Genomic DNA, 18,688 nt, shown 5'->3' on the forward strand with positions numbered 1-18,688 from the left:
TGTAACACAACTTGAAATATGGCACTGTTAGGTTATTGCCCGTCATAATTTTTTTCACTGGTTCCCTTCATATTCTTGACTTTACTCATCCAGATGAGCTGTGTTATTATTTCTCTCAAATAATTTTTGTAGTTTGGTATAGCACTAAATAAGTAAATTAATTTAAGTAAAATTATCATTTTTATTATATTAGCTTGGCCTATTTACAAGAAATTAATATGTCTCCATTTGTTTAGATCTAACAATTATAAAATAACTGTACTAATATTGTTCCTGTGCTTGTCTTGGCAGGAAAATTCCTAACTCCTTTATGTTAGCTACAATTGTTTTAAATGAAATTTTTCTATCTCTTTTTTTTTTTTTTTTTTTTTTTTTTTAACCTCCATAACGTAGCTGTTTTGTTGTCTTCTTCCAAGTTTAATGTCTGGATTTTCTGTCATCAGAGAAACTTTCTTTGATTACATTCTTTGTTGTTGATGTTGTTTGTTTATCTTTACAATCTATTTATTGATTCATTTTGTTGTTATTGAATTCTTTCAGTCATATCCATTCCTTTCCGATCCCATTTAGGTTTTCTTGACAAAGATATTAAAATGGTTTGCCATTTCCTTCTCCAGTTCATTTTACAGACGAGAAACTGAGGCAAATAGGATTAAGGGACTTTTCCAGGATCACACAGCTAGTGTCTGAGGCCAGATTTTAGCTCATGAAAATAAGATTTCTTGATTCCAGGCCCAATGCTGTATCACTGTACCACCTCGCTGCCCCTTTTTAATTTAAAACTTTATGTTAAAGGTAGGCTCTGGTCCCAGGGTAAAGGGATAAAGGGAGAGTTATGGTCACTGCTGTCCTGGTCTATACTCTAATCTATAATCAACCATGAACACTCTTCTCCACCCTGGAACTGTGACCAGAGCTTCTGCTTCATGGTAGCAGCAAATGCTTTCTCTCCTTATATCCCTGGAATTGTGATTCAGACTCCTGTGCTCCTGGAGTCACGAATACTAGTACTCCTTTCTGTCTTGGACCTGAGATTCTGCTCCCCTACAGTTAGAAGCACCAGTGGCTTCCTCTTCATCCTGAAACTATAATCTCAAACTTTGTGTGGGCAATGCTACAGGGTTCTACATCCATTGCCAGAAAGAGTCCCCTGCAATCTTCTGAGCATTTCTCCAATCCCCTTACTAGTTGTGGAATGAGCATTCCCAAAGCTATCTACAATGCAGCCATGTCCACATGGACATAACATAAATTGTTTCACCTCAACCTTTTTGTCCATTCTAGACTCCAGTTTGAGACTTTATTTTAAAGCTGTTTGGAAGGGAATGTGGGTGAATTCAGACGAGTCCCAACTCTTCTCCCTGGTATAATTTATGTTTATTTTGTCCACCCTTCATTTCAGCTCTCAGTGATTTCATTTTTTCCCCTTCATCATCTTGTGTCTTCTACTACTTTTCATTTTTTTTCCTAGTAGTTTTGTGTTTATGTTAAGAATTTTCCATTTTTAAAATATAAATCCAAAACCTCAGTCATTCATACATATGGGAAACTAATGTAACCAAGAGGCAATAACCTCTTCCTCATTCAAATTCTCCCAGTAAAATTTTGGTTTGTGCTACTATGTAAAACTGGTACCTACTTGAAGAAAGCAATCAGTAGATTCACCATGATGATATACTGCACAAAGAGATAAACTGCTTGAAGAAATGGAGTAAGAAAGGAGCCAGGAGGGCACTGCTTGTTGCTTGCACAAACTACAAATAAAAATAATTTTTAAAACAGAAGAAATAGGTTACATTTTGGCATTATTTAACACAGCATGATTTATCTTGTCCACTACATATGTGTCTATGAATGTGCCTCACATCTCACAAATTCCAACCATAAACTCACAGACTTCCTTATTATAACAAGCTACAAAATTTAATTAAAAAGTTAAAAATAATCTAGTTACCATCTATCTCTGAAGCATAGACCTCTCCAAACATCATCCAATATGGCTGAAATACAATATCCCGAGCCAGTGACCAAGATGGGGACTCATGTGGAGAAAGAATAGCTTTTCGTGCCACTCCAAAGCTCAAGATCACGATGGCCATCATAATCACAATGCAGAACATATTTGCTGTCTGAAAAACATAATATAGACACAACCAGCTGTGATCTGGGACCACAATTATGTTATTCATTTAAATATAGAACACAAAGTAATAACTAATAAAAGCCAATCATAGTAAAAGAAAAAATACATCTATTTTCAGTATAATTGTCTGTTTCTTAAATCTTTGTACTTTATTTCTTTTTCTTTATGCCTTTATCTGGGTATATTCAAAGCTTTTTTTTTTTTTTAATTTTAGTGTTCTTTTACTCTGTGAGTGTCTTAGATCAAAGTTGCCCACAGTCAAACAAAACCCTTTGAGAGTAAATAATCTGTCTATCCTTACTGTCTTGGAATTAAATTCATTACACCAATATCATGAAGAAAACTAAATTTTAACTGTTCTTGGAACAGTTCTGATGTTAATAATTCATTCAGAAATCTGTCTCTTCCTTTCATTTACTGTCCAGCTCTTGGGGGGTGTGATATATCTCATTAGTAATATTCAAAATAGGATGAATAGAATAGTAGTCAAAAGAACTCACATTAGATAAATTTGTTTTATAAAATTTTCATTTTACCTGCCAAAATGACATTTATTCCATCAATCTATTTATTACATATAAATGTCAAATTCACGAAAACCAAAACATACTCAAACAATCTAATCCTAGACAAAAATTTTGAAAAAGAAAATTTGTCTTTTAGATTTCATTTATTTTTTTCCCCCCACAGTTCTATCCTACATGATGCAAACATCCTCAACCAAACCTTTCTCTGTTTTTTACCCCAGGACTAGTAGCTGTCAAAGAAAGGGTCACAGAGAATCTAATTTCACTCAAATAAAAACATCTAGATGGGGAAAACTAAAACTACTCCCACACAGAGTCTAGGGAGGAAAAAAAAAAAAAAAAAAAAAGAGGAACAAATAGCTACTTAAGTTCAGAAAACATCACGGAGGTGTGTTTCTACACAAACTCAGTGCTCATTTGTAGAAGCTTGATGGTGCCATGGATTAAGCACTAGGCCTGAACATGAAGATCTGATTCCAAATCTGGCCTCTGATACTTTCCAGATATGTGATCCTGGGCAACTCTGATTGCTTTAATTTCCTCAAATGAAAATAAGGATAATAGTAGTACCTACTTCAAAGGCTGGTTACAAAGATCAACAGGTAGAAATATAATATTTCTAAAAGGTACTTAGCATAGTGCCTTGCAGATAATCAGTATTTAATAAATACTTATTCTCTTCCCTTTTCACTTGGTTCAAATATCACCTGGCACATAGCTTGAGAGTAATATATTCTTCAGCTTGAAAATGTTTTATTCCTTTTTGGATATTTTGATGCTCTAAAATTTGTTTAGAATCATTATTTAAAGTAATTTGGAGAGGTTTGGGGGAAAAAGTTGGGGGAGTTCCTGCCTTTACTCTGCCATTTTTTCTCCACCCTCAAGTAATATATTCTTGCTGAATATATTTGTATACTACCCATGTTGTTTTTGTTGTCTAGTTGTTTTCCAGTTGTGTCTAAGTCTAAATGATCACATTTGGGGCTTTCTTGGCAGAGATATTGAATTGGTTTGCCATTTCCCTGTCCAGCTCATTTTATAAATAAGGAAACTAAGGCTGTATGCCCAGACTCACACAGCTAGCAAGTGTCTACAGACAGATTTTTAACTCAAGAAGATGAGTCTCTTCCTGATTCCAAGCAAATAATAAATATTAATTATCAGTGATATGACGAGAGCAATCTCTTTCTTTTCCATAAATGTTCCCCAAAGTATATAAAAAGCTAATCTTAGGGCTCTATGAAAACGAGACTATTCCCAGACCATGATAAACAGTCAAAGAAGATGAACAATAGTTCTCAGAGGATGAAATGCAAGATATTAACAACAATAGTTTAAGATGATCCAAATGCCTAAGAATTAGAGAAATGCAAATTAAAGAAACCTAAAGGTTCTCATCTCACTCATCTGATAAGCAAAGTTGACAAGAGGAAAATGACAAATGTTGGTATAGCTTTCAATTGGTCTATCCATTTTAGAAAGCAATTTGGAACAATATCCAAAAATAAATAAATAAATAAATACTAAACGGTACATATTGCTTGATCTATATATCCCAAAGGGACAAAAGGAGGGAAAGGTTCCATTTGTACAAAACTTCTGTAGCAGCATTTTTTTATAAAGTAAAGAACCAGAAACTAAAGGGGTACCCACCAACTGAAAGGATGGCTAAACCAATTATGGATAGAAATGAAATACAATACTATCATGCTAGAAGAAAGGGAATGTTTCAGAGAAGTTTAGGAAGACTGAAATGAACTGACAGAGTGAATTGAGGAAAAAATAATTAAGAGCGCAATTTATACAATAATAACAGCGAAAGAGAGAACTCTGAAAGAATCAATAACTTATAGAAAAAATTGTTTTTATATTGTTCAGGAAAATAATTATACTGTTTAAATCCAACCTTATGTGATTAAAGATTGTTCACACCCAAAATGTTGCCTGATCCCAGTAATTCTCTACAGGTATCTGTGAGGTTCTGCCCAGGTTCTAGATCCACCAAAATCATTCTTGTTTTGGGTTACCAAACCTAGGACTTGTAATGGGTACACCTAATCTTGTGATTTGGGCTCCCTTGTGTTTTGATCAAATTAACTATGTGGTTCATATGCATGAACCTTGTTTAAATTCTATATAACATAAACCCTCCAGAGCCTGTACAAAAGAGAATCACACTAGTGATAAAGATTGATGAAGGTTTATTTTGTACAAATAAAACAAATGTAACCACTTCTCTTTCAAGGGATGAGAAACTTTCATCACTGGTCCACTGGAATCATGATTTATCATTGCATTAATAGAATTGTTCATGAGAACTAACTCCCAAATCTGAAATAGCTTTAGAAAAAAATATACTAGAATGTTTGGTAAAGAAGAAAGGAGGTGTGAGTCCAAGATACAGAATACATTTTTGAACATGATCAACATTGGAATTTGTTTTGTATATATATATATATATATCTGTTTCCAGAGTTTTGTTTTCCTTTCCTTTTCAAACAATGGAAGATGTAGAAAAGAGAGAAAATAATACTTTTTAATTGAGAAAACTTTTATAAAGAAAGAAAAATGACTGGCTATAGCCAGAAAATACTCACCATCTTCCCAATCATGGTTAAATATGGACCAGCATGTTGATTCATAGCAAGGAAGTCCAAGAGTCGCGAGTACCAGAATATGATATCTATGCAATAAATTAACCTTCCAGCTACTTGTGTAGAGGGATCAGCCCATCGAAGGCCAAAACCAATTGTGAACAGGCTGATGGCAATAGTGTCTATTAAGTTCCAGTATTCATTAATCCATACTTTTACCTTTTGGGTAAACTTCCCTGGTTCGGAGATAAATATCTTGAAAGGAAAAAGACAGTAAAGGTTAATGGAACTATTGAACATTAATCATAAGATCCTAGAATCAGAGATCTAGAGCTGGAAGGGAGTTTAATCATCTAATCTAAGCACCTCATTTTACAGATGGAAAGAAAATATGGCCCAGAAATGATATGTTGAAGTTTCATGGTTTGAAAATAGCAGAACTGGGATCTGAAACTAAGTCTTGTCTCCAACTTCTGATCCCTTTCTGCTCTGCTATACTGATCGCTTATCACATCTTCTGGGTATACAGGCACCAAATTTAATCTTAATGTGCGGACCAAATATCAAATAAGAACTTGCCTATTGTAAAGATTCAGTAAATATGTTTTTATATTGTTGAAAGCGATGGTGATGATAAATGATCTGATAAAAAATATTTATGATATAATATCAGGTCAAAAGCATGCAGTTTTTCTAATCCCATTGACTCTAAAGCAATAAAAAGCAACAGAAAAGCAAATCTTTTCCACATTAAAATATTTTCCAAGATAACTAGATGGCACAGTGGATAGAGCACCAACCCCAGAGTCAGGAGGACCCGAGTTCAAATGCAACCTCAGACACTTAATACTTCCTAACTGTGTGATCCTGGGAAAGTCACTTAACCTCAATTGCCTCACAAGAAAATAAAGTAAAATAAGTCAGATTCTATGAGAGATCTAAATGAAGTCAGACAGAAAAAGATAATTATTCATGAACCGAAGAATCTCTATTAGGTAAGATTATGTTTTGTTTTTAAGTATATGATATATTCAAAATGCTGTTTTCAAAGCTATCTCTATGTTTCCTTCTGAATTTCATTTGGTTCTTTTCCATGCATTTTTAAAAGAGGCATACTTTTTTTTAAACTTGAAAGAATTTTGCTATAATATGACTACATTTTTAGAAATCTCACTCTCAAACTATGGGGATTTTAAGTGAAAAGGATCTTATCTATTCTCAATAGTAATTTATTATAATAGGAAAAGAAATACTCCAAGCATAGAACATTAAATGGACTTTAAAAGCAGAGATAATTAGCAGGCTTAAGGTAGAGAGATGGATTTCTCCTATTTGATGCTTAATATCTAACTAAAACAGACCAAAAGTTTCAAAAAGCTCAGAAATATCACAAGTTTGATCATAATCAGTACTTTTCTACTGAAACAATTTGCATTTGATCTTCAATCCCAGAGACACTCATTATTCCACTAGTCTCCCATCCCGCTTTATATATCTTCCTATCCAATTTGAATTCCATTGTTGGCTTCTTTAAATTTCTTCCTGGCCTGTCTTGACAATCTTTAATCTCAGATTTCTCCCATTATCTTTTTTTTCCCCCCCAATCTCAGGTTGACAGCTGGAAAAACCCAGTTCACTGAGATAATATTTTGAAACTATGCCTAAAAAGTTATTAAACTATGCATACTTGTTGGTCCAGAAAAACCAATAGCAAATTCTACAGAGGTAAAAGAAAAAAAGGACATACATAAAAATATTTATAGTAGCTATTTGTGAATAGGCAGGGAATTTGAAAGGGAGGCAATGATCATCAACTAGAGAATGACAAAAAAGTATTTTATTATTCTATGAGAGAGAAGAGGCAGTTTCAAAAAAAGGAGGGAAAAACCTGGAAAGATTTGTATCAAATCCTGCAGAATTAAGTGAACAAAATTAAGAACAATTTATTCAACAGCATTATTATTAAGAAAAACAATTTTTACAGATTAATTGTACACTATTTAAAAATCCAATTCTTTTTGTACAGCAAAATAATCGTATGGACATGTATACATATATTGTATTTAACATATACTTTAGCATATTTAAAATGTTTTGGTCAACCTGCCATCTGGAGGAGGGGATGAGGGGAAGGAAAGGAAAAATTGGAACAAAAGGTTTTGCAATTGTCAGTGCTGAAAAATTACCCATACATATATCTTGTAAATAAAAAGCTATAATAAAAAAACAAAAAAAGAAAAACAATTTTGAAAAACTTAATAAATCTGATCAATGTAACAACCAACTAGGATTTCAGAGTACTCACAAAAAGCATGTTATCTAAATTTCATGATGGAGAAGTAATGATCTCAGAGATTTTTTTTAATGGGGCAATTTTTCTTGACAATACATATTTGTATCAAGGTGGGTTTTTTTCTCTGTGTTTCTCTTCCTTCCTCCATATCTCTCCCTCTTTCTCTCTTCTTAAGGAGAGAATAGAAGGAAGAGAAGTTGATTTTTCAATAATAAAAAAAATAAAAACTTAATTCAACAAACACAAATTCATGCTATTGAACTTTACTTGGTCCCTTAATTTTTTTTCTGGAGGGATGGGGCAGAAGAGTAAAGTGGAATCTACATCTGTAATAACATTGCTATAGAGCTTTGCCACATCAGGAGGCATTATTCAATGAAGAAATCTTGTCACATTCCCCATATAAATCATTTCAAAAATTTTGTTCCTCTCAAACTCTTGATACTTCCTTCATCTTTACCTCTCAAACTCATAAGAAAACATCTTTTATTTCACTGTGATTGTTTAAGGAATCCAATATGGGCTGATTAAAGTTTTTCTTCCAAACTTTACAACTTCTGATATATTCTTTTTCTTCTCCTTCCAGAAGGTTGCATATATTCATCAAGTATCTCTTTCTTACCAAGACCATCAATTCTAATAGAAGATCCCATTATCTTTTACCTGATCTTATTATAATAACCTCCTACATTTCTCCCCACCTGCTTCTTTCTTTCACACTACTACAAGATACCATAGCTCTAATTATGTCACTTCCCTGCTCAAGAAACATTAGAGACAAGTTGTTGCTTAAAAAAATAAGTCTCAAAATTTTAGCTTCATATTCAAGACCTTTCACCATATGACACTAGTCTGATCTCATGTTATGCAGTTTCACATATTCTGTTCTAGAATACTTGTTGCTCCATAAACACATCCAAGTTTTTTCTATCTTTATGCCTTTGATCATGACATGATTGTCTGGACTACTCTTTCTACTCATATTAGTAGTATTTGTAGTATTCTACTCCAAAAACACCTCTTCAAGGAGTCTTCCATGACTTGAAGCCAGAAATAATCTTGTCTTCTTTGTAGTTCTCATACATATTGCTGATATTTCTCTTATTCTTTACATTATGTTCACATCAATGTGTTTGATCCCCTTTTGAGATCATAAGCTACTTGAATACAGAACCATGTCTTATTTACATTCATATCCTCTTAAAGTTCTAGAATACTGCTCTGAATATATTAGGACCTAGTAACAAGATGAGAACAAAATCTTTGTTAAATATGCCAATGAATAAATTATAAATCATTCTCACTGTTATTTTTTTAATTAATATGGAAATCTATTTTCTGTTCTTACTGTTCCTGTCCCATTGGGAAGGAAAAATTCCTTGTAATAACTATTCAAAATTAAGCAAAATATATTCCCTAAAAAATTCCCCAAAAAGGTATACATTATTCCATACCCTGAATTAATCAACACTCTTCCAGAAGGTAGATAGATAGTAAGTTTCATCTACAGTCCTCTGGAGGTACAAATGATGATAGCATTGATCAGACAAACTTCCAAGCTGTTTGTCTTTATAATGTTTTTGTAATGTATAAATTGGTCCCCTGATTCCACTCATTTCTTCTCCATCTAAAAAAATCTTCAAAAGCATTCAACTTACAAATACTGATACTATAGCATACATTTTAATTTTCATAGTGAATTAGCAAAGAGATAATGAGTAAACTACAAGCAATCAACAACTTTCGTTAGAGATAGGGATTTTGACAAGAACCAGTATTAGAAAATGCATCTGTCATACTAGGTTATTATGGCTGATCATTTATCATAACCAAATCAACCATGCACTATTATTACAGGCTAGCTGCTGCTCTGTAGAATGAGCTTTATGATTATAAGAAAACTTTTATCATGACATTTACTATGAAATTTTACCTGATAAAATGTTTAACAAATGGTAAAATGAGACTGTTAATAAAGTTATTTTCCCTAAAGCCTCTAAGAAGACAGCATAGATATAATCTCTCCCTCTGTCTTATTTCCCAAGAGATAGTAAGTTCCAGGGTAGCCAATAACAAGCAATATATCTATAATATTAAAAATACATTTACTTAATAATATTGAACAAGTTGTTTGAAGAAAAGAAGTAACTCCATGTGATATTTAAGATTTAGAAATATGTTTGCTAAAACCTATAAGACTATAGGTCATAATTATGTCTGGTGGTCATTGAATGTTGTAAGCATGTGGGGGAAACTTTTTTAAAGGCAAGTCGAATGGCTGTGAAAATATATTTTAGAGGATTTCATGCATATAATAGGTATTGTATTTCTTGCCTTCTCAATGAGTATGGGAAGTAAAGAGAGAGAGAGAATTTGGAAGTGAAAATAATTTTTAAAAGCAAGGTGAAATCTAGAAAAGAACATTTGTCTTGCTTATATAAAAAGCGTCCTGGAGAGATCTTTAGTTTGAATCAACAAGGTATATGGTGTAACTTTTGGAAAGCTAAAAATGAACTCATAACCTAACGTGCTCACATCTGTGAATCAAAACAACAAGAAACATAAGAAAAGTCAGGTAATGATAGGCTGTAACAATTATCTGATACCATCAAGGGGAATATGTTTAAGCAATCAAAAATAATAGGCAGGTCTATTAGTAGTTCATTAATACCAAATGTAAGAAACACCATCAGTGGAAAGATAATAAGAAATTTCTAGAGTAGACAATGACCTTAAAATTCCTTAAGGAAACCAAGGAAGTCAAACAATCAGATAAAGATGAGGGGATGTTATTCTATTAGTGATTCTTCTTCCCCTAACGAGCTATCATATAATAGCCACCACAGATTAGAAATCAGACTGAGAAAACACTATATTCAGTGGCAGAAGTAGGAAATCTATAAGTATGGTACACTGCATATACTTTCAGCCTTTTTTAATATATTGCTGAGTTTTGCTGATTTTTTTCCTTAAAATATTATTTGTTATAATTGGATGACTGGAGAGAGAAAGAGAGAGGGGTAGGTAGAGATTCTGGGGAAAATTTTAGTAATGAAAAAAACAAATGCTTTAAATTTTAAAAAATTAAAAGAAATTAAATTAAGTATTTTCTGTCCTATTCCTTCATTACATTAATGGGGCAGTTAGGTAGTGCAGAGGACAGAGTGATAGAATTAACACGACTTGAGTTCAGATCAGATTGACAACTGATGGTCATGTGATCCTGGACCACTTACATTTGTTTCAGTTTTTCCTCAATTATAAAACAGAAATGATAAAGGTGCCTGTCTCAAAGAGATGGTGTAAGGACCAAATGAGATAATATTTCTAAAACTGCTTAACACAATGCCTGGTACATAGTAGGTACTCCCTTCTTAAATAAGATTTACACATACATATGTAGATATGTATATGTATAGATTATTTTCCTTTAAAAAGGACTTGTTTCCTCTACCAAAACAATATTTTGTAGAAAGGGGTAAAACGTAAGAACTCACCTCCCTGACTTTCTCAATAGCAGTAGTAAAAATGTAGATAATAACAAGCCACTCTTGCACTGTGGGCTGAGGCTGCATCTCCACCAATACGGTGTATGTGAAGAGCATGAGAAATGCCAAATATGCCATCTGTGGAAGAAAGATACATACACCACAGTGCTGAGTGAACTAGTAATAGTACTAGAAAAGCAGACCAAGACAGAACACCTTTAAATAACATTAGAATCAAGAATCATCTCATATTTAAAAAACATAAATAGGCACCTTCATAAAGAGATACAAATGGAAGAGGAAGAAATAGAGTATTGGTCTTAGAATTAGGAAATTTGGGTTCAAATTCTAGTTTCAAAATTTAAAATCATTTAACTTAGTTATTTTCTGTTAAGTGGCAAGCCAATATATTTCATTCTGATCCTAAATAAAAGTTGTTCATAATATTGAGTGATAAATTAAGCATTGTTTTGCAAACTTTCAAGTATTATATCACCATCAGCTTTATTCACTTAAGAATGAAGAAAAAAATAGTTAAATCTGGTGTGCTACTTTAAGTTGTGAAAAGTGAAGGTTCCCCTTATGAGTCTTCTAGAGAAGACATTTTCTGTGTTATCAAATTCTTAAAATTAAATTCGTATGTTGGACATGATAAAACTTGAGGATTCTGGGTTTAGGACAAAGATAGTAACTAAAGATAAGGTTAAAAATACTCTGTCTCCAACATCATCACCAACAATATTCAGTCTTCAGTGTCAAAGTCTCATTGGAAGTCCCCTGGCTAACCCAGGAAGTAGGACTGAAGGACTGCCAAGGTTGGAGTTGAGAGCTAAGTAGTAATCATCATTGGCTTCCTCAAAACAGACTATGTCAATGAGTAATACAGTGATCTTGAATCTTTCTTTGAGGTTCAAACACCATCACCTTTAGACACATACATTCTAGACACTGGGTCAAACAAGCAAGCTACAAAAAATGAAATACATAAGTGTGATAAGCATTAATCTTAGGTATTCTTACCATAATATTTCCAAGTCAGAAGTGTTTCAGTCCCTATTAGCTATCTATTCTATGAAGCTATTCTAATTTTAGTTGCCTAATTTGCATTCTTTTTGAAACATTCATCTTAAAATTATTTATTCTGATTCTCAAAATCAATTATTTAAATTACTGAAATCAGATAATTTTTAAAAAGTTGATCTAATCGGTGTCATTGAATTAGCACTGGAAGTTTATCCTCCTTCATTTTACAGATAAGGAAACTGAGAGTTTTAGTGCCTTACATAAGTTTACACAGAGGCAAGGTTTTCCTCACTACATATCCAATTCCCAAGTCACCACACCATACTTCCTTTAAACTATGTACCTTACTTAAATGTGTTTGCAATTAGTCTCCTTTCCAGTCTTTATTTTTTTTTTTTAATTTCCAAGTAATACTATTTTAACTAGGATTGCTTTCTAAAGGTAGTTTATCCTGTTTTATATACATTGTAGAGATAATATAGTTTTCCTTCCAAATATGATCTTTACTTGTATTCTGAAATATGTCTAAATATCTAGTCATAATTTAATAGGTATATTATATATGTATAATATACTGCCACAAGTGTATCTCTTTCTTTTTTTTTCTTCCCCATAATCATATCAATTACATCATTACTCTTAAAGATTGTACTAATCTCCTTCCCTATAGGTCTACTCACTATCTCTGTAACTTTCTAAATCAAAATCTCTTTCCCTGAATTCCACTCACCTATATGTTATCTCTCCCTGTTAGAATAAAAGATTCGTAAGGATATAGACTGCTTTCAATTTTGTATTCTATCCTCAAAACTTAGCATAATGCTTAGTAGATACTTAATACATGTTTTCTATTAATTCATTTCTATTTATTCATTTATTCTGTTCTATGTGTTCTTCTCATTCATAAATTCATGCTATTCTATTCATTCTAATCATTCATTCATTTCTATTCTATTCATTCACTTTAAGTGATGCATTAGATAGAGGTCAGATACTTAATAGCTGTGTGACCTTTCAGCAAGTAGCTTAACTTCTGTTTGTCTCAAATTTTCTTAGTTGTGAAATTGGGATTAATAATAAAATCTACCTCCCAGATCAAATGAGATAATAATTGAAAAACACATAATGCTATATGTTAGGTATCACTAGTATTCATTCCGATTTTTAATGTAAACATGTCTAAGCTTACCTAAATTAAAAAAAAAAAATAGAGTCCTGCAGCAACTCTGTCAGAATGGTATTATTACCTCATTTTACAGCTTAGGAAACTAAGGCAGACAAAAGTTAAGTGACATCGTCATGGTTACACAGGAAGTGTCCAAGGTTGGATCTGACTTCTGGTGTACCTGACTCTTGGGCCAGTATTCTATTCATTTAGCCACCTCAGCTAGCATTACCAGTCCTATGAATCTGGTCTAGTATTCCTTCCAATTACAAACTAAATCCCAATTAATCCAATCTAATATGATTCTCTCAAAAAGTCACTGAGAAAATATAGCATGCTAAGGATTGTAAAGTGCTCCTACATCATCCATAGAGTACAATACCATGGGGTACAACAAGGAGTTCCTAAAATCTCATAAGCAAGAAAACTTGCATTCCTATTCCTGAAAGTTTTGTCCCTTTTCTCCCTTATACTTATCATCATTCTCTGCACCATCATTTCAAATATTTTGATCAAAGGGCTTCCTCCCCATGTTGGTATATTTTTTTTCTTGTTAAATGAAAAATAAATGAGCAATGCTGTTACTTGCATTTTTGTAATCACTGATAGAAGTAATATTTTAATATGACTTGGAGTAGTGACCAACCGTGTAAAGCCAGAACTTGACAATTGGAGCATTGTAGAATTCATAGACTTTTCTGGTAGCAGGAAGGCTTTGGGGCCCATGATGTAAGACAAAGTTCTGACTATCATAAGGTTTCTCATCAGATCCTTTTTCAAAATCAAAATCATTTTTCTGGGATTTAAAAAAAAAGAAAAAAAATATGAGACATTTATTTTATTCTCAGGAAACATACTATTTCATTGAATAATCTGAGACAAAAAAGATACTAAAAAGATAAATTGTTATTCTGGAAACCAACTAGTGAATCCATTTTCTTTGTGATAATAAATCCAATTCACTTGTGAGTCAAGACATCACCCTCTATTGGTCTTCTTTGGGAACAAATGACAAACAGCAATAGGAAACCACCTTAAAAGAGAGGCAGTGTGACATAGGGAATTGAGAGATGGTCTTGGAGTCATGAAACCATGTGCTTAACTCCCACCTTTGATTCACACTGACTGTAGAATCCCAGGCAAGTAATTTATTCTTTCAATGTACTCAGTAATTCTTTAGATTTCTAAGTTATAGAACAGTTGTTGATTATTGTTCTTAGAAGTATTAACATCCTACATTAATTATATTACAAGTTCACAATTCAATAATTAAAGAAAAGGAAACTGTATCCAAAACTACATCTATTTTTGTCCATAAATGGGAGTTCATAGAAGGAACTTCTGTGGAAACTTCCTTTACCAAAACAGATTAGAAACTAATTTTTAGTCTAAGTTGACTTAGGCACCAAGAGGTTAAATAACTTGCTCATGGCGTCGTAGCTAATCTGTATCAGGGATAGAACACTAAAGTCAGCTCTCCAAATATTGTTATACTGCTTCTTATTGCTTTACAGTACTATGTCCTTAATTATCTCTAGCATACAAATGAGAAAATTGATCCATGGAACATTTTAATGTCTTTTTCACTATCACAGAAAAAAGGGCAAATATACAGTATTGGGGGGGAACCCTTTTATCACAATTCAGAGTAACAGATATTATTCTGAATTAATGGTATTCCCAAAAGTCTGAATACAATTTTGAGCTTTAATGACTTAGAACTGCATTAAGTCTTTTGGTACATCCTGTCTAATTCACAAGCTCAGCAAAGAAAAGTTATCAGTTGGGACATCAAGAAGTATATCTTTATGGGACAAAAGACTTCTAAATATGATCCATTTCCTACAAATACTAATAGCATAAATAAAACAGATTCTCAACTGGTCAGCCACTGATTCTTGAGGACAGCTTATTGTGTTTCAAGAGAAGAGAAACAGATTGGCCAATTTCCTAGCCTTTTATTAGTCTTGGAAGTATGAATTACAATGGACTCTATATCTTTGTTGTCCTCATAGAAGTAATTGGTACAGGAAGGCAAAACATAAGCTTTAGATGTGACTCCCCATTTCCACTTGAAATGGAGACTTATTCTAATGGCATTATTCATGTTAAGAAATGGAAATATTCATATATTCATATCAGTCTCTCTGTTGTTCTCTCCTTTTGTGTGGATGTTAGTGTGAATGTGTCTGTCTGCCTTTCCCTATCACCACAAAGTATGTATTTATTACTTGTTAGGAGCTTTCTATTTAAACTAGCCTTTTTTACTAGCCTCATCCCATTAGCCCTCTTCATCCACTCTAGACAAGAAGCCACAATTACAAACCGACAGTGATTCTCAGTAAATACATTCAACCTAACAATAAGCTTTAAGTTAGATTACTTCTCCATCATCTTTATTCCCATTGCATTATACGTCACATGATCCATTCTAGAATTCTCAATTTGATACATGCACACTGACCCAAACATGATAAGCCGTACTCTCTCTCCAAAGTAATAACAAAAATTTTTCTCAGGCCAAACTAACACAGCTAAAAATTAGCCAGTTATGTAGGACAAAAGAACAATCTCTTTAATTTAAAGCCTTTGTTTTAATCATCTAAATAATTCCCTTTAAGAAGATGATTTTGTGACCTAGACTATTCAGATAAGTTATCTGTATTCCCTAAATAACTGTGAATTATTGTTAAATTATCCACTTCATTTGATACATTGAGTTCTGAACTATGCCTAAAGCTAGAAGAATCAGTTTGTATCATAGCAGGTTGGAGTCAGAATAGTTCGAATACTAGAAAATCGGTGACTTACTGAGATCTTAATGGAATAAATACCATCTCAGGAAGAACTCAGTAGGCAATTGTGGTATGAATTTCCTATTAAATAACTTCTTGTTTGTATTATTTTCTATAGTAGTATTCTATCAGATCTTTTAGCAAAATTTTTTTCCAGATAATTAGCATTTTTGCTAATTTATAATAAAAGTTGCTAACATTCTTTCCACTGTTTTACATTCTTTATTTCTTTTTAAGAGCTCTCCATTTCTCTTGGAAAGAGAAACTACAGCAGAATTCTTATTTTTTGGGAGGTTATGACAATTTTCTTTTACTTTAAAGAGACATCAGGATAGTAAAGTGTTTAGTACTTCCTTAGCCCACTTTTTTTTTTTGTAATACATCAGCAGAAGCAAAAATATTAAATTAAATTAAAATATTATTACAAATACCATCTTAAATTTAGCTTAATCATTGTATTTCCATGATGACAAACAAAGGTGACTGCTTGAACTACTTAGTTGCTGCTTGGTTGTTTTTGTGTTGTGGAGTATCCCTATCTAATCATGTCCAACTCTAACCAGAAAAGACAGGACTTTGGAAAATTATGTATCAACTAAATTTCAATTATTCAAGGGATTTGGAAAATCATGTCTTAACTATTATCTGTGCAAAAAAGTTTAATTGTCATTCAATCACCATTAAAATCATTTCTGAGCAACTCAGCCTCAAAGTTGTGAGAGTCTGAATACTTGGTGGAAGTATCTGGTTTCCAGATATTCTCCTCATACTTGCCAAAGATTTCTTCTTCTTGGGGAAAAAATGGTTTTTGAGAAACTGCCTTATAATTCCCCATACACACACTTGGAAAGTGTTATTTGCTTAACACTTGTAAGAAAATGCAAATACATTTTTTTTGCCATTTTACATACTTTAAATGGTGTTCATTTCAACAAATCCTTTTATTATGTGAAGCACAAGGGACACTGAGTACAAAATAAGCATAAATCTAAGCAGAACAGGTTTCAGAAGCAAAGAGTGACTCCTACATTTGAAGGGCTTATTACAGGAAAGGTAAATAGCAAATCTCCTGTATTATTTTAGTTAAATTGCATAATTGCCTTACTATAAAAAAAATTATAGAGTCTTTATTGTAATAATGCAATTATGTAGCCTATAAAAATCTGTTTGAATTTACTACCACAAGAGACAAGAGTGTCCAGCATTCTTCAGAAAATTCTTAGAAGCTAGCCAACATGTACCTATTTTATTTGTAGTAATTGTCCAGGGAGCAGGAATGAGGAGACAGACACACAGACACACGTGTGTGTTAAAGCTGACTGAAATAAAATGCAGAAGAAATAAGTCCAATGTTTACATAAATAATTTTTTAAGATACAGACACATTTTGGAACCCAGAAGAACTCAGAAGGTTTTCTGGGCAGCTAACACAATAATGGTATAATGAAAAGCAAAATATATGGAGTCAAGAACAAGAGTTGAAGAACAACTCTAAAATTTATTAACTGTTTAACCACAGCAAGTCTTTCAACTACACTTTGCCTCAGTTTCCTGTACCATAATAATGTATTTCCTTACCTAACAAGGTTATTATGGGAAAATGCTCTGTGAAATTCAAAAAAACTGCATGTGGTTAGATATTATCACTATTATTTAACCCATGAGGTATCCAAAGTATAATAAACTATCACCTAACTATCATGTACAATACTATTTCTACAGAAGAACTATACAACATTCTATTTTAGGATGCTAGTATATTCTCTTTATGACTCCAACACCCATACTACAAGATTTGGAATTTTCCTTCTTATCTCCTCAATTACCTGAAGTACAATACAAATGATAAGTAGAAAGGGGAAGGAGAGATTAATGTTTCTAGAGCATAAGGAGTAGAAACTGGTGTCTACAGGAATTAAAGATCTGTTGAGTTGCAAAGTCATCCTGCCAATATAGATCCAAGAGATCCTACTTAGACCTAGATGGCTCCCAAGTTATGATATTTTTTCTTGGAGGTTGTAAGAAAGGTAATGCTAACTTGCTTTTCTTCTACCATCACCGGTGATTTCTATGAGGCTTTGTTTAGAGATAGTATGCTGTCATTGTCTTCTATATTTGTATCTTGGAGGTATCAATCATCATAAATGATCTTTATTTGGGAAGTCTTATTGTTTACTTATTTTTCCAAAATCATTTCCAAATTTGGGACTTTATGTTGGGGCTGACTCTACACACTTTTAAAGGGAATGTGAGTCTTATTTGGTCCTAATTTGTTATATTGTATCATGTTATATTATTATAATTGCATAATATGTTATACTATATTATGTTATATTATTGTGTGTATAATTCTATGTATCGTATAGCACATAATATATATAATATAGTATGTATGTTAAAAATATATTTTAATGAAAGATATTTTAAAGGCATTAAATGTTATAGACTTGAAGTTTATTACTTACTCAAAGGTTAATGATATATCTAAAGGGACCTGATGTCAGAAAAGATTGAAAGCAAAAGGAAAAGGAGAAAAAAAGAGGATGAGAAGGAGAGATAATGTCATAGAAGCAACGAACAAGATGTTGAACAGATTTGGGGAGATAGTTTAAAAAAAAAAAAAAAGAAGTCTGGACTACTGTGGTCCTTGAAGACACAGA

At 32.6% G+C, this 18,688-nt stretch overlaps 1 protein-coding gene across 2 annotated transcripts in view; it reads right to left on the bottom strand.

The window, feature by feature from the left end:
- The window catches only part of TRPM6 (transient receptor potential cation channel subfamily M member 6), a 161,102-nt gene that overhangs the window by 62,351 nt on the left and 80,063 nt on the right, over window positions 1-18,688 (bottom strand). For both annotated transcript variants that reach the window (XM_031939567.1, XM_031939578.1), the window contains 5 exons: window positions 13,880-14,029; window positions 11,055-11,183; window positions 5,268-5,519; window positions 1,955-2,129; window positions 1,640-1,754 (listed from right to left, as the gene is read on the bottom strand). In XM_031939567.1, the coding sequence (XP_031795427.1) occupies window positions 1,640-1,754; window positions 1,955-2,129; window positions 5,268-5,519; window positions 11,055-11,183; window positions 13,880-14,029 (821 nt within the window). The remainder of the gene's footprint in view (window positions 1-1,639; window positions 1,755-1,954; window positions 2,130-5,267; window positions 5,520-11,054; window positions 11,184-13,879; window positions 14,030-18,688) is intronic.

The sequence above is a fragment of the Sarcophilus harrisii genome, chromosome 1 (genome assembly GCF_902635505.1).
Source record: "Sarcophilus harrisii chromosome 1, mSarHar1.11, whole genome shotgun sequence".
Classification (NCBI taxonomy): domain Eukaryota; kingdom Metazoa; phylum Chordata; class Mammalia; order Dasyuromorphia; family Dasyuridae; genus Sarcophilus; species Sarcophilus harrisii.